Genomic DNA, 24153 nt, shown 5'->3' with positions numbered 1-24153 from the left:
GCAGCAGCGTACGAAGAGCGCCCGCCCCCTCTTCTCGGAAGAGGCGGAGCTTCCGGCCGTGACCTGGAAATTACTGAGCGACTCTCGTCCCTTTTAGGTCCGGCCGCGGGAAAGATGGCTGCGGTGCAAGGGGTTGAGGTGAAAGTGGACGGCGGCGAGCCAAAACTGAGCAAGAAGTAAGTGTCGCCGCGAGTTATTAGGGTCTTTACGGCATGACAGTCCGAGCTAGAAAGCGCCTCGAGGCTCCGGCCGAGGCGGCTGTGCCTGGGGCCTTCCTGCCGGTTCTCGTGGGTATAGCCACGCCGGGACGTAGCCGCTACGCCCCGAAACTACATCCCCCAGGTTGCCCCGGGGCCGGGCTCTGCTGGAGCCCTGGGGTCGTATTTCTGGAGTTAGGAGAAATGAGAATGGACTAGAGAAAAGCGAAACTTAACGCCTTCCTTGCCCTCCCTCTGAAAAAAATGCGTTCTTTCCTTATTGAGCCACGCCTCGCTACCCGTCGGAGAAATGCTAAATACCCGAGCTTTTCGGAAAGACCTTCCAGTTTTCCTTGGTCTCACTCTGGTTATTCTGAGTATTATGATTAAATGGATCCTCTTTAAAAACTGTTGTGCACCTATCTATGGGGGTTATTTAAAGGATCTGTGAGTGAATGACCGAAGTCTAGCAGTAGGGTCTGATTCAACCGTCGCGCTAAGGCTGCACTTTGGAGCACTGCTGGATAGATCTTGGTTAACCACCCTAAATCCTTAACAAGAGTGTGACGATAAATATAAATGTATCAAGATTAGCCTTCCGTTAACTGGCTGTGTCCTGTATTTCTGGGTATATATAATATATTCCCTCTCAACTAGGGTTCTTCAGTTGAAGCACAGAACACAGGCAGTGATTTGTTTTCTTAGTACTCCCAAGGACGGTGCGTAACTAGTACCATTCCAGAGGCATAGGAGAGCAGTTAATTCATTAAAAATAATGGCTGCCTTCGTGCATTAGGGCTCAGTTCTTTTGCTGAACCCTGATGGAATAGACAACTTAACTAGTAAAAATTGATTTTCCTCTATGTCTCTGGATTTATGCATCAGATGTTCTAGAAAAATGAGAAAGGAAACATCTGAATTGATGGTTTGACAGCATCCAATATGTTGTCCTTCTGAGAGCATCTGATGTTTGGAACCTGGACTTGGACTTACGCCTTTGGGAAAGTTGCTTGGACTTTGATCTGTTACATCGGTATATTTTGAGCCTTGAGCAACTCCGAGGTTAGGGGTACCATCCTCCTATATAATGGAAAGTTCGAGTGTAACGTTTGACTCCCCCAAAACTGAATAACCAGTGTTGACTGGAAGTTTATCAATAATATAAACAGCTGATTAACATGTGTTTTGTATGTTAAATATGTGCCATACTTTTACAATAAAGCAACAGAAAAAAATTTAAGAAAATCATGAGAGAAAATGTATTTACAGTGCTATACTTTATTTATCCCCACAAAAATCTGCATTTAAATGGGCTCTGCACAGTCAAAACCCAGGTCGCTTAAAGATCAACTGTAATTGAATTTAAGGGTTGTAAATCATAAATGCCTCCTAAACAGGTTTCCAACTGAGTGCAGTTTTGAAATAAATTGAGGAACTTGGCTAATTCCTTTTACTCACTCCCTAGATTAATTACAGCTACCATTTTTTAAAGCAGGTTCTGTGTGTCAAACACTATGCTAGAACTATAAACTTTCTAATCTCAAGAATAACCTTACAGGGAAAGTATTAATGTCCATTTTTCAAATTAATAAAACGAGGCTCTGAGTGACTAAATACATTGCTGAAGTGTGCTGAAGTGTGGTCTTGTCACCGACTCGGACTCTGGAGCAGAGATCTAAAACCAAGTCCAGAACTCCACAGCCCATGCCCTTTACGCTGCCTGCACCTTACCTCCTCACGTTGTCTTAAAAAAATCTGCTGTTGATGTATATTCCTCTAGTTACCAAGGGCTAAAATAATTATTTTAATGACTAACATTTCCTTCTGTATCTTAATTGTTCTTGGGACTTCCTTGGTCTGCATTTTTAGTGAGCACCATGCTATGCCAGTTATCTTCTCCAAGTTTAAAAACAGATGGGCTGCCTGCCAGGTGACTGATTCCCAAATGAAAGGTCAAATTAATGTAGTCCAGGGCGCTTCCTGAAATTCTCCTTTCCTCCTTGTTCCTAGAGTTCAAACAAGTCTTATCTTTGACTCAGGTGCTTTGGCGTGGCTTACTTTTAGCCTCATTCAGAGTTTGCAGTTGACAGTGACATTTCATATGCTTCCCATTGCCATCTTCGTGGCCACATATTTAATCTTCAAGGGAGAAGCCACATGTCGGGGCTTCAGAGACACTGCTTCTGGTCCTGTCTTCCTATTTTCTAGATTGTTGTGATCATCTCTACCTATAAAGTGTTGAGTGTCTTGCTCTTGCGTTTTGACCCAGGTGTGCACCTTACTACCATAGCAAGAACAGACCGTTGTCAGAGGTGCAGCACAGGGAGTGTTACAGGGCTGTTGTCAGTTAAGAGGGTCTTCAGTGGAACACTAAAAGGTTGTGCAGCCTCCCCTTGCCCCCTCCCTGTAACAGTAGGAGTGCTGGTTGGGTGTATTTATACTGTTTTGTCCCATCTGACACCACATCTCTGTTTCCTGTTAGGTGGTGGTAATCATTAGTTCCGGGGTGTTCTGCCATGTTGACGCAAGCTGCTGTAAGGCTTGTTAGGGGGTCCCTGCGCCAAACCTCCTGGGCACGGTGGGGGCAGAGGGAGCTGCGACTGTATCAACTTGCTCCTTTCACAGCGCTTCACAAGGACAAGCCACTTTCTGATAAAAGAAGGTTGGTGCCCTTATCTTTGTTGTTGCTCTGGGAGCAGAAATCCTTCCCTTACTTAGGTCCTTATCTGTTAACAGCCTCTGCTTAAGTCTTTGGACTTGTTGCTAAGGAAAGAGAGCTCCACTACCAAAACTGGTAGTTGTTTCTTATTTTCTCTTTTTAATAAATTCAGATCCTAGAGGTGACTTATGGATCTTATTCTAGAACAATGTTGAGAACAAATGTCATTTTCCCTTTCCTGTCTTTTTGACTTGGTTTGCTCCTGAGATTAATTTGGTTTCTAGTCTTTGTTCTATCTCTAGGACCTTTTTGGATTTTCCTTAGGATTAATTTGATTTAAAGAACAACATCTGGTTGAATGGAAAACAGGTTTTTTTATGTTACTGCTAGGGAAAACCAAAAAGGCTCCAATGCCAACTGACTGAATTACAGCACAATAGGCCTAGCATACAGTTCTGCAATGATTGTCTTCACAGCTGTTACAGGACAGTTTACATCCAGAGACACCTACTTCGAGGCCCCTGGAGTCAGTCTTCTTACTTAAAAATCATTATTTAACATCACCAGTTTATTTTTTTAACTGAGTTATTCTAAGTTCATACTGAAAATTAAGAATGGCCCTCAAGCCAGATAATATGCAAGCATGACTTGGTATCATTTGCCATGGTTCATTTATTATAGAATATTTGGTGAACATTGGTAGTTTGAATGATTGATCAATTCTCTTTGAAATCTGTTTGGTTTCTGGGTTCAGATAGCAAGATTTCAGATCAGAGTGTGGATGTTGAGGGGTTTGACTAAAAATGTATCCGTATCTAAGATTTCTGTCCTAGGCACAGAGAATGAAGGGTTTGAGATAGTGAAGGATAGCCAGGATGGCTCACATTTGCGTGTCTACTAAATGCTAAGGGCAGGGTCATCTCAGTCCTCACAACGTTTGGGGAGGGGAGCATCTTCTGTTATGTCCATTTTACATATGGGGGTCCTGTAATTCCTAGGCAGGTATGTCAGGATTTAGTCTCAGGCTTTGGAGTCTGACTCCAAAGATGTTGTATGATGCCCTGCTCTATGCTGGTTTATACACTGTCCTGCCAGTTTGTTGTCAAAGTCAAGCTCCATCAGACAGACCAATACTGAGGGCCATTGTCAGTGCATTGACCAATGCTGAGGGAGAGATTGTCAGTGACGTGTCTCCTTGAACTCTGAAGAGCCACCTGTCCCCGACCCTGTCCTACCCCCAACTAACCCATTCCTTGGAGAGATGTAAAGAGGGGTGGCAGACAGAGCTGGAGATGTTGCCTGTTTCAGTTTTTCTTCGTCCTGGGGTATCTTGGCTTTAATTAGGATCTCACACTAGAAGTCAGAGGCTGAGAAAGACCTTTCACATCTTTAGGCTAAACTTACTTTTCCTTTATCTTATTCACTTATATCGTTGACTAAGAGACTAGCAGTGGGGGTGTAGAACGGGGCAAGAGCATTTCCCCCCAGGCTGTTCATATTTTTGATAAATGGTTATGGGGCAGAACAGAGTAGAGGACTCTCAGGCAACTGTCACATTGAACATTTCCATCTTCCCAACAGTGAGCTAAAGAGACGCCTGAAAGCTGAGAAGAAAATCGCAGAGAAGGAGGCCAAGCAGAAGGAGCTCAGTGAAAAACAACTAAGCCAGGCCACCGCTGCTGCCACCAACCACACCGCTGACAATGGTGTGGGTGCTGAGGAGGAGACTCTGGACCCAAATGTGAGTCCCCTGGGCCACCACTCTGGCTGAGGTTGGGGAAGCTTCTGATGAGACTTAAGGCAAATTCCTTGGCACCAGTCACTAAGAAAATAAATAGGAATGGGAACAAGCAGTGAGCCTTGGGTCGCTGCAAATGGGGTAGGGGGGTGGGCAGGGAGGTCTGTTACTCCATCTGATTAAAGGCAGAGGCCACGAGCATTTTCCTGATGAACTCTCACCGGGCATTTGGGAGGATTCAGGACTTTCAAGTGTCTGGCTAATCTCCCCTGAAACTAGCTGGGCCTTTGAGTAAATCCAGAGAAGCTATCTCTCTAAAGATTGGCTAGGGTTTACTTTGGACTGTAGTCTGTAGGCCAGATCCACTTTTCCTTGTCTTTCCTCTCATTCCCCCTCCTTGGTTTTGAAAATAAAATGTGTTGGAGCCCATACCCATTCGTTGACGTTGGTCTAAGGTGCTTTCACATAATAGCAGAGTTGGGTGGTTGCATCCAAAAAAGTGTGCTGGCCCTGCCTTAGAATATTCCCTTTGTACATTCTCTAGGCCCCAAAGGCTGGTCTTGGGGAAAATCGGATATGTAGCCAGAGGTGGGAAAGTAGGAAAAAAGGTACATAACTCACCATGCATGTGTATCCACAAAGTGCTAACCAAGGCCACTGGTACAAATTAAACTTATTTTAGGCAGAATTCCAATTTTTCTTTTCACTGAATTTTACGTTTTGGAGTTCTGGTCTTGATTTCCACCCGTGGATTTGGCCACCGTGCGTAACTTAAGTGCAAATCTCAATCCATATCAAATCCTGGGATTTCAAAGATCTGGAGGTTTCAGGTTAGGAAACCTTAATGCATTGGAGCCACTCTGGGGCAGAATACAGTACTGTGCTTGATGGGCCACTGGTCTGACCAGGTTCAACTTTTCAGAGGCTTTTTTTTCCCCCCCCTCCAATAGCAATACTTCAAGATCCGCAGCCAAGCAGTCCAGCAGCTGAAGATCAGTGGGGAAGACCCGTACCCACACAAGTTCCATGTTGACATCTCGCTCACTGATTTCATCCAAGAATACAGTCACCTGCAGCCTGGGGACCACCTAACTGACATCACCTTAAAGGTGGCAGGTACGAGGACTCCCTGGCAGTTTGCTGAGCTCCCACAGCACAGGCCTCTGCAGGAGCACAGAGGAAGGTCAGGGTTGGTCTTGCTTTCAAGTAGTCTTTGTCTGAGGCTACTACTTAACGAGGGACAGGGCTGCTCTTTTTCCATCACAGGAAGAAACAGAGCAGCCCTAAGACATGAGCGTATATTCCAGATGAGGTGATACAGCAGAGGAAGGTGCGTTCTCTGAGCAGAGCTCCTGACCTGATGCAGCTGCTGATTCACAGTGCTTCGGAGGACTTCCTCTTTCCAGTGGGAGCTGTGGCCCCATGCTCCTAAAAATTCCCACCTGTGGCCTGAGAATGTTTTGCACTGAGCCTGTATTTCTAGAACATGGTTATTTTGGAGTTCTGGTATCTTTTTTTTTTTTTTTAAGATTTTATTCATTCATTTGACAGACAGAAATCACAAGTAGGCAGAGAGGCAGGCAGAGAGAGAGGAGGAAGCAGGCTTCCCGCTGAGCAGAGCCCGACATGGGGCTCGATCCCAGGACCCTGGGATCATGACCTGAGCTGAAGGCAGAGGCTTTAACCCACTGAGCCACCCAGGTGCCCCAAGAGTTCTAGTATCTTGCATGGGATCTTTTCCTTAATTTAAAAAAAAAAAAAAAAAAAACCTGGGGCACCTGGCAAGCTCAGTCCATAGAGCAGGAGACTCCTGATCTGGGGGTTGTGAGTTCAAGGCCCACCTTGGGCATAGAGGTTACTGTAAAAAAAGAGAATGTCTTTGGAGTGCCTGGGTGGCTCAGTTGGTTGAACATCTGACTCTTAGTTTCGGCTCAGGTCATGATCTCAAGGTCTTGGTATCAAGCCTCATGTCATGCTCTGCGTTCAGCACAGACGGAGTTGGCTGGAGAGTCTCTGCCTGCTGCTCCCTCTGCTTGTGCACACGCTCACACTCTCTCTAAAATAAAAAAATTTTTAAAAAAAAGTCTTATTTGACCCGCCCCCAAAAAGTGAAACTATTAATAGTAGAAAATTTAGAACATTTAAAGCAGCAGGGAGAAAAGTTTAATTACCCATAATTTCAGTTACCCAAAGAAAACTTCTGCCAGTACCTAAATGCCCAAAGGTTCAAGCCTAGTAATTTTATTAAAACGTGTCATGATGTTAGTCATTCTGAGACAGTATTCTCAGGCACACAGTATACTCTTCAAATATGTATTTTCAAGTCTTTTAGAAAATTTTTCTTAAATACAATTTTTTGTATGTTCTGTTTCTTACTTTGGTTTTCTTTTGGGACTCCTTATATCCGTATGTTGGATCTTCCCTTTTGAATATTTGTCACTTTTCAAGTCCCTTTTATCTTTTTCTTTATGCTTTGATATTTAAATTTTATTCTTCCCCATCTGGTGTCTTTTAAAGCATTATTGTATTCACTCTTATTTTTCTCTAGTCTTCGTTTCTGAAATGACTTTATTTCTGATTTTTTCGTGTGTCACTTCATTTCTTAGTTTTTCTGTGACTCTAATTTGTGAGGCTTTTGGTTTCATGTCCCTTTGAAACTCACTGTGAAATAGAATTGTTTTTTTGTTTTGTTTTGTTTTTTAAGATTTTAAAAAATTATTTGACAGACAGATCACAAGCAGGCAGAGAGAGAGAGAGGAGGAAGCAGGCTCCCTGCTGAACAGAGAGCCCAACACAGGGCCTGATCCCAGGACTCTGGGATCATGACCCGAGCTAAAGGCAGAGGCTTTAACCCACTCAGCCACCCAGGCACCCCAGCATTGTTTTTTTCTGAGCATGTCTGTCCCAAGTGCTTTTTTATTTAATAACTGATATTTTACCTCAGTGCTTACATCTTTTTCATTTTTATGTGAAATTACTTTTCCTGAAATGTTAAAAGGGAATTTAGTTTAGACAGCTTTTCCAGCTTAGCTGAGCTCCCTCTTCCGTTGTTTTGTCCAGTGTTGGAATTAAAGCAGCTTGCTTTCTGAGATTTCCAGGCTCTCTTCCCCGTCCTCACTTTTGTTGGATCTTCTCTTTCCTTTGTCTATGTGTTCCTGGTCTTTTTCAGCTTTGTGGGCCTTGCCCTAGAAGGGAGCTCTGGCTGTTAAATTTAGTAGGTTCATGAGGCTACCCTGAAGGGCGTCAGCTCTTTTAGACTTTATGCAGCCCCAGCCCCCTATACTTACGCATGTGGCAGTGGGCAAATCCCCTCCTGGGTTCAGCTGCCACATTTTCCAGTGACTGCGTATGGCTATTTTGGAAATTTCCAGTTCTCAGACCCATCAGACACTTTTCATTGCTCCCTACAGCTTTTTCCTTAGGTTTCTTGGTGGTTTGCCCCATGGCTTGTATTTGGAGATTTTGGGGAATATCTTCCCACATAATTTTGTTATAAATTTTGTCCATAACTTTTTGACCTTGCCTGTCTAGTAATGCATGCTTGCTTGCTTGCTTGCTTGCTTTTTTTAAGATTTTAATTTATTTATTTGACAGGGAGAGAGAGATCCCAAATAGGCATAGAAGCGGGGGTGGAGGTGGCGGGGGAAGCAGGCTCTGCTGAGCAGAGAGCCCAATGCCGGACTCAATCCCAGGACCCTGAGATCATGACCTGAGCGGAAGGCAGAGGCTTCACCCACTGAACCATCCAAGTGCCCCTGTGCTTTCTATTTTTATGTGAGGATTGAGATAGATACAAAGACTCTGCTGCCACTGACACAACCATGTTCCGGGAGTCCAGTAAACAGCTTTAAATCCTGATCTTCCTGCACATTTTTAACAGATTTAATGAGGATCGTTGCCATGAAGAAAAAGACTGAGCTTAATTCTCAAGCTGAAATCGAACTGTTCTAGTCTGTGGTCATAGGATATTTTACCCAGACATAAACAATGGCAGAGGGAACTTTTCTAGCACTGATACTACAAAATGGCTTCTGGTTTTATTGGTCAGTATTTTTGTTGTTCTTTTTCTAGGTAGGATACATGCCAAAAGAGCTTCTGGGGGAAAGCTCATCTTCTATGACCTTCGAGGAGAGGGGGTCAAGTTGCAAGTCATGGCCAATTCCAGGTATGTAGAAATACCCCATTACAGGCCTTTCTAGATGGCCCCAAAGCAACATGGTTGGGGACAAAGGCCCATGTGGTCTCCCTTTCCTTTTGATATTTAAAGTTAAAAAAGCTTATGGTTGATTACGGCTGAAAAAGAGAATAGAAATGCCATCTGGTCACCTAGAGAATAACAGCTGCTCTCAGGTTGTGCAGCAGTTACAGGTAGCAGATCACACTTCAGCAGCTGACAGAAGAATTGGAGATTCTTCTCGGGTGCACACTAACTAGGCATCTGCGGTTTGGTGAAGATGCCAGAGGTCAGTTTGAAAAACTAAACTAGTGGGGAGTGAAGTTAGTTAAGCATCCAACTCTTCATTTCACCTCAGGTCATGGGATAGAGCCCCGAGGAAGGCTCTATGCACAGCACGAGTCTACGCGGGATTCCTTTAATCCTCTCCCCTTCCCCCCACTTGTGCTCTCTCTCTATATATAAAAAATAAATAAAACCTTTAAAAAAAAAAAAACTAAATCTGTGGTCAGTTTAATTTGGCGTATTGTATACTGAAGTACGTTTTACTTTCAGGAATTACAAATCAGAGGAAGAATTTATTCACATCAATAACAAGCTGCGTCGGGGAGACATAATTGGAGTTCAGGGGAATCCTGGGAAAACCAAGAAGGGTGAGCTGAGCATCATTCCCTATGAGATCACACTGCTGTCTCCTTGCTTGCATATGTTACCTCATCTCCACTTTGGCCTCAAAGACAAGGTAAGCTCTTGTGGCCTCTTCACTGTGATTTATTGTGGCATTGAATCAGGCCTAACAGTGATTTCTGTCTGTTGTTTTTGGTTTAGGAAACACGGTATCGCCAGAGATACTTGGACTTGATCCTGAATGACTTCGTGAGGCAGAAATTTATCATCCGCTCTAAGATCATCACATATATAAGGAGTTTCTTGGATGAGTTGGGATTCCTAGAGGTGAGGGAGAATTTTTACCTGACACAATGAGCGAGCTGCCTTGTTATGCCTGCCTTTAATTATTCCTTCTCTTCCCATCTCCGTGTCCTATGTCCATATTGTTCATGCTCAAGGAAAAGTCCCCTTTCTTTGTATTGTCTTCATTCCACCTTGTTTTTTTCAGTGCCCTGATTAAGAAGGCAGGACCTGAATTCTGAAATAATGGACAAAATATAGGGCCTTCCACACACTAATGATGTCACGTTCAGTGTGTTATCGACTCATTTTGCTTTTTTGTAGCATTAAAAAAAAAAAGAATAGGTTTTAATTTGTGCAAGAAAAGTAAATTCATGTTATTGTAAAACAAATTCAAAGAAAACAGGGATGTATGAAAAATATATGCTGCACATATATATGTACCTGAGCTTGCTGCAAATGAGGTTTGTGGTGAAATGTCTTAGAAGGGTTTTATTTTTTGCTTTAAACAAAAATGAAGTAACACTGTATGTATTCTAATGGACCTGGTTCCCCCTTCCCAATATATTCTGGAGCATTTTGCATGTCTGTAATAACTGAGTCCAAAGATAAAAGCATTTCAACTTACAGTGTTTCTTAAAATTTTAATTTATGAGCACCTGGGTGGCTCAGTCAGTTAAGCATCTGCCTTTGGCTCAGGTCAGGACACTGGGGTGCTGGGATCGAGTCCCCCATCAGGCTCCCTGCTCAGATTAATAAAATCTTTGAAAAAAAATTTAATTTACAGTTTATGAAAATTTATGGTACCATATTAATGGTGTTTGGTGTTAAAAGAAACTGAGATGCTTCTAGAAAATCAAGTCATCTCTACTTTTTTTATTTTTTCGTCTTTTTTTTTTCATCTCTACTTTTTTATCAAGCACCACCTGATATGACTATTAGACTTGACTTTTACTTGGGGGTATGACAGGGATGGAACATATCCATGCAAAACCTGAGTTAGCCCAAAGGCCTCTAGTTTGAGGACCTCTGTATGAAGACTAAATGTTTTTCCCTGTCGTTTAGATTGAGACTCCCATGATGAACGTCATCCCAGGAGGAGCTGTGGCCAAGCCTTTCATCACCTACCACAATGAGCTGGACATGAATTTATACATGAGAGTTGCTCCAGAGCTCTACCATAAGGTAAGCAGTAAGAGGATGCCTTGTTCCTTCAAGAAGCAGAAGGCTGGAAATCCACTGGCTGGGTAGGAGCAGTTAGAAATAAAGGAACAGTGAGGGTAGAACAGCCAGGAGAGTATTATTATCTGCCGGGCCTATGAATGTTATACTTCCAGAAGTTCTCTACAAGATCAGTAAAGCATTACAGGTCCGAGGGCAAAGGGATTTTCTTTCCTAGGTGTAGAGCTCCTCCTAACCTGCTTTGGTTCTCATATTTTAAGTTTATAGTCCTCCTTGGATTAAATCTGATTTTAGTCTTTTATAGAAAAGTTTGATCTGGGCACCTGGGTGGCTCAGTGAGTTAAAGCCTCTGCCTTCGGCTCAGGTCATCATCTCAGGGTCCTGGGATCGAGCCCCCCATCAGGTTCTCTGCTCAGCAGGGAGCCTGCTTCTCTCTCTCTCTCTGCCTGCCTCTCTGCCTACTTATGATCTCTGTCTGTCAAATAAATAAATAAAATCTTTAAAAAAAAAAAGAAAGAAAGAAAAAAAAGTTTGATCTCTGCCTAGAAGTTGACAATAAATGTTATAAATGACCAGAGCAAATATAGAAGACTGTCATTCGAAATTGTTGCAGACAACAAAAGCTGTTACAACTAGCTTAAACACAAGAAGAATGTATTCAAATATATAAGGAAGCTCACAGTTCCAAGGAGCCAGAGGGATCAGAGATTCAGGCTTGGAGACCACAGGGCTAGGAATGATTCTCAGGCCTATCTGGGCTGTTCCTATGGAGAAGCTGGATCTTTTCCACTGGGGACAACAAACACAGCTCGTGACCCTGGCTCGGCACAGGTTGTTGCCATTAGGACTTCTGTACTACTTACTTCTTTCATCAGTAGCTTTCAAAAGCTGTATTCTCATGCTGACTGGTGGGGAGCTTAGGATGCCTGCATCATAACCCCAAGAGGCTCCTTTCTTGAGTCTCACACTCACAAAAGAAAGTCCTCTCCCAGCAGAGGAAGAGTATTCAGAGGTCCTGAGCAACCAGAATGAATGATGACTGTCCACTACAGAGGTCTGAAGAGGGTAGGTTACTCAGCATTTGCGTAGAGACCTGAAAACAGGCCTGAGCTATGAAAACCAAATTAGCTTTTGTAGACAGACTTTCCAGAGTCATTAATATTAGCTGCCATGACCTTGGCCTTGTGTTATTAGATACTGGTGGTTGGTGGCATTGACCGGGTTTATGAAATTGGACGCCAGTTCCGGAATGAAGGAATTGATTTGACTCACAATCCTGAGTTCACCACCTGTGAGTTCTACATGGCCTATGCAGACTATAACGATCTCATGGAAATCACGGAAAAGATGGTATCAGGTGACCTGTCCTGTTTCCTTTGTCTTTCACACATGTCTGAAGGAGTGGGGTGCTGCTTTCGGGAGGACTTCCTGTGGGTCCTCTTTAAATGACAGATTTCTTTCCCAGGGATGGTGAAGCACATTACAGGCAGTTACAAGGTCACCTACCACCCAGATGGCCCAGAGGGCGAAGCCTGTGAGATTGACTTCACCCCGCCTTTCCGGAGAATCAGCATGGTGGAAGAGCTGGAGAAGGCCTTGGGGATGAAGCTGCCAGACACCAGGCTCTTTGAAACTGAAGGTAGGTGAAGTGATGCACACCTCCACGGAACGGCTCCTTCCTATTCAGCCCTGAATTAGATGAGGTCAGGGCAAGAATTTCCCACACCATTTCTTTTTTTTTTTTTAAAGATTTTATTTATTTGTCAGAGAGAGAGAGAGAAGCACAGGCAGGCAGAGTGGCAGCAGAGGTAGAGGGAGAAGCAGGCTCCCCGCCGAGCAAGGAGCCTGATCTGGGACTCGATCCCAGGATGCTGGGATCACGACCCGAGCTGAAGGCAGCTGCTCAAGCAACTGGGCCACCCAGGCGTCCCTGCCACACCATTTCTTATATACTTTTTTACTGCGTAACGCCTTCTGTCCTGACTTGTACATTTGTATTACAGAAACTCGCAAAATTCTTGATGACATCTGCGTGGCAAGAGCTGTTGAATGCCCTCCACCTCGGACCACAGCCAGGCTCCTTGATAAGGTGACAGACTGTGCTCTCTGCAAGTACATGCCCTCATCCCGTGCTAACCAGCCCCGTGCTCCGTACGAAGGTGAATTCCACTGTGGAGCACCAGCTTCTCCAGCCTCTCAGGAAAGCCCTCACAGAGAGAAATAAGAGAATTCATAGGCTTTGAACTCCTGTTGTACTAAGCTCTGTGCCCAGAAGTTAGGTAATCTCAGTTAAAGTGTACCAGCCAGGGAGAGACTTAAGATAAACCCCAGTAGCAGCAGGTAGTGGGTAGAGCAGAGTCCTCCTCCACCAGAACTGGGACAGTCAAAATGCCATTCAGAAAGGATCTCTAGCTCTGCTTTGCTTTTTCCTTAAGCTTGTCGGGGAGTTCCTGGAAACGACATGCATCAATCCTACATTCATCTGTGATCACCCGCAGATAATGAGCCCTTTGGCTAAATGGTAAGGTAAAACAAGGTATTTCATTTAACTGTACTGCCTAACAACTTCAGAATTTAGTGACACAAAGCAGCAGTTCTCAGGAGTTTGTGGGTTCATTGGGTACTCTTCTCTGTTGAGTGGTAGCGAGGGTAACTAAAGTGGCTGTAACTAGGAACTCAGGTGCCTCGTGTCCCCTCCACGTGGCTTCTCATCCTCCAGAACCTCTTCATGTAGCCTCTCTCTGGCAGCATAGCCTGGGTTCCCTTACATGGTAGCCGGGTTCCAGAACCAACCCCAAGGTGCAAACACATGTCAAGCCTCTGCTGATGTCCCAGTGGCCAAAGCAAGTCCTGTGGGCAGCTCGGGGTCAGCGTGACAGGGCACAGCAGGCCTGAACACAGGAGGTATGGGCAGTGCACCCATCTCCCACACAGGCATGTTGTGAAGATGATTAAAGCGTCCACGTCTCTCACCCTCCTCACTACTGTACCAAATGACTTGGTGCCAGAGTGCATACGGGCCTCAGGTCTCAGTTTGCAGCACTGTGGAATCAACTGGAATTCAGGAACTCCTGTGATTGTAGCAGATGTTATTAGTGAACCTGTACATACAGTGAACCTGTATATTCAGCCTCCCCTTTGGTCTCCCACCCCAGGCACCGCTCTAAAGAGGGTCTGACTGAGCGCTTTGAGCTGTTTGTCATGAAGAAGGAAATCTGCAATGCCTACACCGAGCTCAACGACCCTGTGCGGCAGCGGCAGCTGTTTGAAGAACAGGCCAAGGTAAGGAAGGGGGTAGGGGCAGAGGCAGCTGTTTCCTCCTGTGCCCACTCACTAGACAATGTCACCCTAAACCCTGGTCTCTGTCATTGTCTACATCTCTTGGTGGGTTCAGCAGAAACGAAGGGTAAAGCCACGGGCTTCACTGGAGGAAGTCCCATTTCAAGATGGAGAACTTGGCTGGTTTGGGCCCTAGAATTTCCACATGGAGGAGCTTAGGCATGATCATATCTGTGTGGGGAGTGTGATGCTTGCCTTGAAAATACATTTGCCTAACAACAATATTTTTCTTAAATGATACTTTTATTAAGGGGACTTTGGGGCAAGAGGCAGATAGATTAATGAAGACAGAGCCCCCACCAGCTGCCTGCACCAGCACTGCCACGGATGGGTAGTTTCAGGAAATGAGGGAAAGACTCTTGGGAATCCTCAGTCTCCGAATATCAGTCTCACTGATATTCTGGGGCAGTGGAGCTGGTTTCATTTCACAGGGAAATTCTCATGGGTTCTGAAGTGGAGCTCACCTGCCCCCACCCGGTCTTGGAAAGAAATGGCTCCATCCTGAAGTTACTGGGAAGCCAATTCCCGAGACGTGCTGGGTGTCCAGATCATTCCTGGAATGGTTGTCCCTGGGAATGTGCTGATGCGCTCACTCAGACCCTGAGAGACCGTGCGGCCTGGAACACTGTTGCTCTTTGGTTCTCTTGCAGGCTAAGGCTGCTGGCGACGACGAAGCCATGTTCATAGATGAAAACTTCTGCACGGCCCTGGAGTACGGGCTGCCCCCCACGGCTGGCTGGGGCATGGGCATCGACCGCGTCACCATGTTTCTCACAGACTCCAATAACATCAAGGTACGTGGCGGGCCTCCGGTGCGCACTGCCCCAAGGAGCTCCGCTCTCAGAGCCGGGTAATGCGGGCCTGGAGAAGAAAGGTGGAGTCTCTGGGCTGGAAGGAGGACAGTCAGGGCCTCTGACCTCATAGGATTTGGGTTTTTCCTACCTGAGGCAGAAAGCGTCCTCGTCGTTTGCACTTCTTGAGGATCCCAGGAACACACTAAGTTCTCTCCGTGCATGATCTCATATAATTTAAGTCGCCCTATGAGAGAGGCACAGAAACTCTTACTCCCATTGTTACAGACCGGGAAATCCTACTGTCAGAGAACCTCTGTGTTCACTCATTCTTTTCCATCCCCTGTATTTGAGAGGGACTAAGTTGAAGTAAAAGCCGAGATCTCTGGATTTGGGCCATGGTAACCAGAAGCAAAAGGAATGAGTGGACAGCTGTGGAAAAGAGCATGCTTCTTCCTTCAGAATGCATTTTCTCTCCTGTAGGAAGTACTTCTCTTTCCTGCCATGAAACCTGAAGACAAGAAAGAGAGTGGGGCCACCACTGATACGTCAGAAAACACAACAGCTGGCACTTCTGTCTAGAAAACGACGGCAAGTCGTACAACTCCGGCCTCTCTGCATTTCTGCATAAGGTCAAGGACTACGGGGAAATTCTTGTGTGTTGCTCTCCATTGGACGATCACAGTTCGGTTCTGCCACCAAAAGAGAGAAGAGGAATTAAAAATTCCTTTTTACTTCTTGTTCCCAAATAAACCATTTGTCTCTACTCGTGTCTCATGATTTTGTTTTCTGTAGAATGTCAACTTTTACTCAGACAGCTGGCCTAGTGGATGTTTAAGATTATACCACTTCATTCATTCAACAATTTTGTATTCATGTCTGCTCTGTGTCAGGCATTGTGCTGAGGGGTTGGGGACAGCAGTGAACAAAAGCCATGTTCCTACTTTTGTGGAACTTGTATTCATTTAGGGGTTGAGGGCAACTAGACAAGAAATAAGTAAATACACATTTCTGGTACATACTAAGAAAAAAAAACAGGTCAGGACAGAGGTGCTATTCTAGAAGAAGGTGGTTGCGGGACAGTGCTATTCTAAATATAATCAGGGAAAACTTTTAGAGGACTTTTTTTTTTTTTTAAAGATTTTATTTATTCATTTGACAGAGACACAGTGAGAGAGGGGAACACCAGCAGGGGCAGTGGGAGAGAGAAACAGGCTCCCCACCAAGCAGGGAGCCCGATGCAGGGCTCAGTCCCAGGACCCCAGGACCATGACTCAAGACAAAGGCAGAGGCTTTAACGACTAAGCCACCCAGGCGCCCCTAGGTAACATTTTTTTTTTTTTAAGATTTTATTTATTTATTTATTTGACAGAGATCACAAGTAGGCAGAGAGGCGGGCAGAGAGAGGAGGAAGCAGGCTCACTGCTGAGCAGAGAGCCCGATACGGGACTCCATCCCAGGACCCTGGGATCATGACCTGAGCTGAAGGCAGAGGCTTTAACCCACTCAGCCACCCAGGCCCCCTTAGGTAACATTTTTAAATAATCTGTACACCCAACATGGAGCTCAAACTCTACCTGAAAACAAAAAGAGTTGTGTGCTCTACCAGCTGAGCCAACCAGGTGCCCTGAGAACTGTTTTTGACGAACAGCAAAGCGTCTGGTGTGGCTGGAAAGGAGTAACCAAAGGCCCTAAGGGGCCAGATCACACATGCCGCTGTAAGCCATGCTGAGGAGCCTGTGTTTTATTATGCATGACATGAGTAGTCCCTGGAGGGTTTCAGGCAGAGTGCTTTGAAAATACTGCTGTAGTTAGCACTGGGAGGGCAAGAGTTAGAGGGAGACAGTGGCTGATGGTTTGAAGTAATGGAGTTGGTTACATGTCTTTGGACTCCACCTGGTCCTGAGGTTCATAGAACTTGGTGAGGGGACTTGGGTTGTAAGAAAAAGAATTCAAAAATATGATTTTAGGGGAACCCCCCGCCTGCCTCTCTGCCTACTTGTGATCTCTTCCTCTCTGTGAAATAAATAAATAAAATCTTAAAAACGATTTTACAGTTTGGGACCTGAACAACTGAAGAGTTGTCATTTACTGAAATGGGACAAACAGGAAGTGCAATTTCAGAGGAAAGAATGAGCATTGGGTTTCAGGCCTCATTTAACGTCAGGTAGGAACAGTAAGTATGATGAGTGTAAGTCTGGACTTTTCTCATTACCTTCAGCTCATTTCAGCTGGGCTAGGAATGAGACAAGGGTACGGCTGAGGGCCTGCTGTTAAAATGGAGCCCCCAGCCCCAACACGCGAGGCAGCGGGGGGAACTATAGGTGAGTCCTACCCTGAACAACTTGTCTTTCTCATCTCAGCAAAACCTGCAAGTATCCCAAGGAGTCTATTTTGACAGCAGGGTGTCACTTCTGTAGCTGGTACACTGATCTGAGCACACAGAAGTCCCTTGCTGGGAATCAAGCACCTCCACCCCTCGCTGGCATTTAAACACAGGCTCTGGGAGCACTTGGCAGTGGTAGTGGATGACCAGGTGGCATTTCAGAAGAAACACTTCCAGACGGCACATCCTTCACAAGACAGTATTCAATTAAAATGAAAACCACCTCCCCAAAGGACACGTCATAGGTTCAAGATACGTTACTACCCCTGGAAAAGGCAACAAGGACCATCAAGGTCCCGAGTGACCTTAGAAGAGCTGTTTAGGGGTGCCTGGGTGGGGCAGTTGGTTGAGCATCTGACTCTTGGTGTCTGCTCTGGTCATGATCTCAGGATTGTGGGATCAAGCGCCACTTCAGGCTCCCACTCAGCGGAGAGTCTGCTGGAGACTCTTTCCCTCTCCTTCTGCTCCTCCCACTTGTGCTTGCTTTCTCTCTCTCAAATAAATAAATCTTAAAAAAAAAAAAAATAGAGCTGTTTAGTAGTAGGCTGGGTGCAGAAGCCAGCTGTCTGTCCTCAAGAAGGCTGGAGACAGATGAACTGAAGCAGTAGACAACATGTTTGTGGGGTGTGACAGGGAAAAATGACAAACAGGATGAAAGCCAGAAGGAACAGAAGGACTGCAATTATAAAGTCCTCATTACCTCCTTCAACAGTTGAAGCTCACAATTTGCTAACTGTTGTACTGGAGCGAAAACAAAGGCACGGTCTCCAGTTTCATCAAGCTTCTAGAATTGTACGGAAAACAGACATTTATTAAATCATTTTTCAACTGTGTAGCATGGCAGTTCTAATAAATGCTTTGAAGGAGAGATTCAGGCAGTATTGAGAAACCCTAATAGACTCAGTTAAGGAAGGTTTCCCCAAGGATATCAGAATCTGAGATCTGAAAGAAAATGGATCATTAACTAGTCAAAGGAGAGGGTTTTCCATGATGTAGCAACAAGCATAAAGGCCCTGAGGTAGGAAAGAGCATAGAAAAGGCCAATGACACTAGAGAGAGCCCATAAGACATGCCACCAGATGAGGCAGGAAGAAGTTGGTCATACAGGGGTAAGAGCCCTATTATGGGATTTTGAGTAATCCCTGAGCCTATAGGATTTTGTATTTTGAGAGTCCTGGGAAGCCACTAAAGTATTTAAGCAGTGACATCACATTTGTGTTTTAAAAACAGCAGTCTGGCTGCTCTGTGAAAAAGAGCTGGAGTTGGGCAAAGAAAGGTCTAAGTGTAGAGGTTAGTGCAGCAATCCAAGGGGAAGACAGACTGGGCTATTGCCATGGAAATGGACAGAAATGGATATATTCAAAAGACAAGAAGTTACGAACAGGACTTGGCAGTGGATTATATTGTGGGGGTTACACAAGGAAAATGACAAGGAGGGTGACTCACATTACGGTGTATTTGACTACACTGGTGATGGTACTGACCCCTGAGATTGATGACTTCCCACCCCACCCGCCACCAGGATCAGTGCCTCTTTAAAGGCAGAAGAGGGAGGCAGTTGAAGGTTAAAGATATTAGAGAGAAAGGGATAAGGAGCAGGGTCCTTAACCTTGGAGAAGGTCTATGGCCCTTTTCCCCTGAACTGGAAAGAAGAATGGCGTCAAGCAAGTTGCACTCCTGTCTCCTCTAACTTTTGAAGTTTACCGAGAGGAAAAGTGACTTCTCTCACCTTTAAGAACTGGCACGGGCTCCTGAATCATCCAAACAAGGTATGCTACTATTCCTGGCAACCTGACGGTTTTAGACCCAGGCTATCCATTAGAGTAGCCACTAGCCACGTGTGGCTGTTGAGGATCTGAAACGTGGCCAGTCCATATGAGAGGCATTTTTTAAATTAAATTTATTTATTTTCAGCATAACAGTATTCATTATTTTTTCAGCACACCCAGTGTTCCATGCAATCCGTGCCCTCTATAATACCCACCACCTGGTACCCCAACCTCCCACCCCTCCCGCCACTTCAAACCCCTCAGATTGTTTTTCAGAGTCCATAGTCTCTCATGATTCACCTCCCCTTCCAATTTCCCCCAACTCCCTTCTCCTCTCTAACTCCCCATGTCCTCCATGCTATTTGTTTTGCTCCACAAATAAGTGAAACCATATGATAACTGACTCTCTCTGCTTGACTTATTTCACTCAGCATAATCTCTTCCAGTCCCATCCATGTTGCTACAAAAGTTGGGTATTCATCCTTTCTGATGGAGGCATAATACTCCATAGTGTATATGGACCATATCTTCCTTATCCATTCGTCTGTTGAAGGGCATCTTGGTTCTTTCCATAGTTTGGCGACCGTGGCCATTGCTGCTATAAACATTGGGGTACAGATGGCCCTTCTTTTCACTACATCTGTATTTTTCGGGTAAATACCCAGGAGGGCAATTGCAGGGTCATAGGGAAGTTGAGAGGCATTTTAAGTGTAAAACACATACCAGATTTCTAAAGTATGGGGAAAAAAACCAATGTAAAATATCTCAGTTTTTTTTTTTTTTTTAAATATTGGTTACACGCTGAAATGACAAGACTTTGGACACACTGGGCTAAATAAAATATATGATTACAATTAATTTCACCTGTTTCTTTTGACTTTTTTAAATGTAGCTATAGAAAATTTTAAATTGCATTATGTGGCTCATCGTATATTTCTGCAGGACCTTACTGATCTAGACAGAAATTCAGACTAGTATTTCAAGATAGTAGTAGTTCAATCTACTATTTGAACCATCTTACCAGCTTCCGTTGGGCCATTTCACACTCCAACACGCGGGACTCCGACCGAGAAGGACTACAAGGGCCAGAGTGCACAGCGCGCCTTTGGGGGCGGAGCCTGAAAGAGCTGCCTCCTTGGGACGTTACTTCCGCGACGTCCCGCGATTCTCTTCGCTGCCCCTCAGGGCGCGTACCCTGGAGGTTCGAGGGGAGCGTCCGGCAGGTGGCGGGGTGGCGGGCCCGAGGGCGCGCAAGTGTGGGGGACCCCCTCCACCAAGGCTGCTGGGGGAGCTGCCCTCGGTCTGCCTTCCCGAGCCGGTTTTGCGTGTGAAGTGGTGGGATGGACCGTGCCTCCCCGGGCGCGCGTCCCGTTTCCCGGAAGCGCCGGTGTCCGCGGCGGGCGGGCGTGGTGCGGGTGGCCTCGCAGCGGCGGGCGCGCCTCCCGAGGAGGTGGGCGCGCAGGTTGTCGCTGTTTCACGCGGGCCCAGAGCTTCTCGGGCAGCTGGCCGAATGGGCCCCACTCCCGCTCTAGAGCCTGCAGAGGAGGGGCTGCGGTCGGGATTATTGAGCAGAGGGGACTGCAGCCAAAGCCTTTTCTCCCGTGGTGAGAAAATGAAGCTGAGCTGCCTTCACCTTACTTTGAAAAGGGAGTGGGTTCTTGGGCTTTTTGTGCGTGTTGCCACATGCGATCTTGTGGGCAGAGACCTGCCTGTTTCACTGAGCTGTTGTTTCATAGGACGTTACTCCAGACCCAAGAGAGAGTGGATGTGGAGTTTGGATTTTAGTGGACCTAGTTTAGCAAAACATGGATTCATGTCAGCTACCGTGCACGCTCACCCAGACAATTACGTGAATGAGAAGATGGAATAGTTCCGGGCTGCATCATCTTAGGGAGTCAGTGGTACTTCTGGCAAGTTCTGTCTTCCCTGGCTACTATGGTTCGTGGTATGTGCCTCTGGTTTAATTGCACGTTGATGCCTTGTGATGCCCGCTCTCCCCCGCCCAATCCCAAAATGAGGGGGGAAAATCCCTTCCAAATAGAGGATTCTAGGATCTCCCATGCTTTTCTTCCCCACCCCCCAAACATAATTTTCTTTTGCCTGGAGAGATACATGGCCTGCTGGTTCTCTGACTTTATTTTATTTTATTTTTTGACAGAGAGAGAGAGAGAGATCACAAGTAGGCAGAGAGGCAGGCAAAGAGGGAGGAGGAAGCAGGCTCCCTGCTGAGCAGAGAGTCTGATTCGGGACCCTGAGATCGGAGCTGAAGGCAGAGGCTTAACCCACTGAGCCACTCAGGCGCCCGTGGTTCTCTGACTTTCAAGTCACAATTTATGTCAGTTCCTGGAAGATTCTGGTTTTCAGTCACTGTGGTCTGATTTACCATGACCATTTATTGCAGCAGTAGCCTCCACATTAGAACTCTTAAAAGATAAATGGGAGCATATTAAAAATTGTAAGAGCCTTTTTTGGGGCAAAAATCAATTCCAGTTAGGCAGCACCAAACCGAAAGTGGTTAAGAACATTGCAGATCAGAGCTAGGGGAGAGACTTCCAAAGAGTACAGCAAGAAGGGAAATTAGGTGGTTGGCAAAAGTTTAAGCCTGGGTCTGGCTGTTTGTGACTGGTTATCCTTACCATTTTGCTATTGTAACCTACAGGCATGTACAGACTTAGATCATGGTTTCCTTTATAGGCCACTATAGCACATCATTAATGGTGTTCTTGTTTAATTAATTTAACTCCGTGCTGGGAGCTCATTGTAGAAATAGCATTTTTCAGAAGCTGCAAGGAGTGGGACTCAGTAATGTCTTTTTTTTTTTTTTTTTAAGATTTTATTCATCCATTTGACAGAGAGAGATCACAAGTAGGCAGAGAGGCAGGCAGAGAGGGGGAAGCAGGCTCCCTCCCGAGCAGAGAGCCTCATGCAGGGGCTCGATCCCAGGACCCTGAGATCATGACCTGAGCGGAAGGCAGAGGCTTAACCCTCTGAGCCACCCAGGCGCCCCAATGCCTTTTTTTTTTTTTAAATGCATAGCTGTATCCATCACCATATGATCTCATTTTCTGCTAAGAAGCTTTTCATACATTTGAGTCCAAATGAAATTATTGAGTGAGCACAGAGTCAATAGTAGACAGGTTTCTAGCAAAGTAGCCTCTCTGATCTAATATGCTTAATGGTTTTTTATTCATGGCTTTACATTGCCTTTGCAGCCCCCTGCTCCCCAGGGGGCTCAAGACAATCAGGAACATGAAATGTTCCTTTTTGAAACATTAATCATAGTTGACATTAATTATGCTTAACATTGTAGCAGTAGCTTTTTATAAATATTACTTAATCCTCACAATAACCCATAGATTAAATACTACTGTGATCCCTGTTTTAGCAGATAAAGACACAGAAACAGAGAGGTTAGGTAATCTACTCAGTATCACCCAGTTGGTAGCAAAATCAGGATTAGAATACAGAAAGGGTAACTCCAAAGCCCACACTCCAGCACAGACTCCTGTAAGGAGAATGGTTGACTGGTGAGAAAGCTCTGGGCTTTGTCACTTCTCCCACCTGCCTCATAAAACATTATGGGAGAAATTGTTTTCTTGATGGGGTCATCGGAGATTTATTAGAGGGAGATCAAGAGTCAATCTGCTGGAAGAAGTCGGAGAAGAGAAAAAAAGTCGGAAAAAGAGGATGTAAAAGAAGAACATCTGCCCAGAAAGATAAACCTTGTATGGTTAGAGTCTGCCCGAATCCAGCTAAGGTGTGCAATACCTGATGTGCTACTTCCAAATGAAAATTGGAGTAGCAAGGATACTTCCCTCTCATGCACTTTTATTTTTGAGTAGTAGGTTCAGATTCATTAGATACATGTCAGATGTCCAACATTTAAAAAGAAACATCTTTAAGAAACTGGGACTTCTTTGATCTTTCCTTAAAATGAAAAGGGGAGGGGTGCCTGGGTGGTTTAGTGGATTAAGCCTCCAACTCTTAATCTCAGCTCAGGTCTTGATCTCAGGATTGTGAGTTCAGACTGTGTGTGGGGCTCCATGCTGGGTATGAAGCCTGCTTTTAAAAGGGGGGGGTCGCCTAGGTGGCTCAGTGGGTTAAGCCTCTGCCTTCAGCTCAGGTCATGATCTCGGGGTCCTGGGATCAAGCCCCACATGGGGCTCTCTGCTCAGCAGGGAGCCTGCTTTGCCCCCTCTCTGCCTGCCTCTACCTATTTGTGATCTCTCTGTCATCAAATAAATAAATAAAATCTAAAAAAAGAAGGGGGGGTGGTGTGTGAAGAGGGGACAGGGAAGTAGTAGAAGAAAGTGACCCATTAGAGTTCGAGATAGAGAAACCTTGGTATGAATGCGGTCAAGCTATCCTGAAAGCCCACTGAAGTGCCTGGGCAAGTTGTAGCATCTTGCGTTGCTTCTCTTTTCTGTTCTTCTGATGGTTGTGGTTTTTGATCTGGCTCAGCACTAACGCGGACCATGTGGACTGCAGATGAGATTGCCCAGCTGTGTTATGAACACTATAGGACCAGACTGCCCAAGCAGGGGAAGCCTGACCCCAACCGTGAGTGGACATTATTAGCAGCCGTGGTGAAGATACAGCCTGCAGCTGACCAGGCCCATGGCATCACTAATAAACCGGCACAAGGTGAGGCCTTTTCACCTTCCAGCGCTCCCTCTCCCTGTCAGAGATGGTAGGAGAATTGTTCATGGCTGTGCAGGGACAGTCCTGGCTGGCGACCGCCACAGCAGTGGGCATGTTCCCCTTTCTCTCCACCAGGGGGCGCAGTACTTGTGGTTGGAGCCTGCGGTGTTGCAACCACAGCCCTGGGTTGGGTCCCCTATAGAAAGGCCCTGGAGGAGTGTGCATGCGTGAAACCTGAGGGCTGGGGACCATTCACAGTATGGGAGCACACCTAATGATTCCTTTCCCTCTCAGTGACGAAGGAAGTTGTCTCCATGGGAACAGGAACGAAATGTATAGGCCAGTCCAAAATGAGGAAGAGCGGTAAG

At 45.6% G+C, this 24153-nt stretch overlaps 2 protein-coding genes and 1 long non-coding RNA gene across 13 annotated transcripts in view; 2 read left to right on the top strand and 1 right to left on the bottom strand.

Annotated features, from left to right (window-relative positions):
- The first annotated feature begins 24 nt into the window (after positions 1 to 24).
- On the top strand, positions 25 to 15755 carry KARS1 (lysyl-tRNA synthetase 1). 2 transcript variants are annotated; one of them, XM_004753971.2, is made up of 15 exons: positions 63 to 176; positions 2680 to 2859; positions 4438 to 4597; positions 5545 to 5710; positions 8666 to 8759; positions 9324 to 9510; positions 9597 to 9722; positions 10743 to 10862; positions 12054 to 12216; positions 12325 to 12498; positions 12863 to 12948; positions 13295 to 13380; positions 14015 to 14141; positions 14849 to 14992; positions 15473 to 15755. In XM_004753971.2, the coding sequence occupies exons 2-15, from the start codon at positions 2714 to 2716 to the stop codon at positions 15569 to 15571; spliced, it is 1878 nt and encodes a 625-aa protein (XP_004754028.1). In that variant the 5' UTR covers positions 63 to 176; positions 2680 to 2713; the 3' UTR covers positions 15572 to 15755. The 2 variants fall into 2 exon arrangements, with proteins under 2 accessions (XP_004754027.2, XP_004754028.1); XM_004753970.3 differs by lacking the exon at positions 2680 to 2859 and having other exon boundaries at positions 25 to 176.
- On the bottom strand, positions 14921 to 20292 carry LOC106005956. The gene is made up of 3 exons (XR_001179723.2): positions 20166 to 20292; positions 15141 to 15236; positions 14921 to 15059 (listed from the first exon to the last, which is right to left on the bottom strand). It is a non-coding gene; the product is annotated as an uncharacterized LOC106005956 (long non-coding RNA).
- The window catches only part of ADAT1 (adenosine deaminase tRNA specific 1), a 48752-nt gene continuing 44859 nt past the window's right edge, over positions 20261 to 24153 (top strand). For 3 of the 10 annotated variants that reach the window (XM_045076322.1, XM_045076323.1, XM_013057009.2), the window contains exons 1-3: positions 20532 to 21089; positions 23606 to 23788; positions 24080 to 24148. In XM_045076322.1, the coding sequence (XP_044932257.1) occupies positions 21080 to 21089; positions 23606 to 23788; positions 24080 to 24148 (262 nt within the window). In that variant the 5' untranslated portion in view covers positions 20532 to 21079. Of the gene's footprint in view, positions 20346 to 20456; positions 21090 to 23605; positions 24149 to 24153 lie in introns of those variants that run through there. The other 7 variants (XM_004753967.3, XM_004753966.3, XM_045076321.1 and 4 more) reach the window with 7 other exon arrangements.

Source organism: Mustela putorius, unplaced genomic scaffold (genome assembly GCF_011764305.1).
Source record: "Mustela putorius furo isolate JIRA1106 unplaced genomic scaffold, ASM1176430v1.1 tig00000174_pilon_pilon_pilon, whole genome shotgun sequence".
In the NCBI taxonomy this organism is placed as follows: Eukaryota; Metazoa; Chordata; class Mammalia; order Carnivora; family Mustelidae; genus Mustela; species Mustela putorius.
This window is presented reverse-complemented; position numbering and strand designations above follow the sequence as displayed.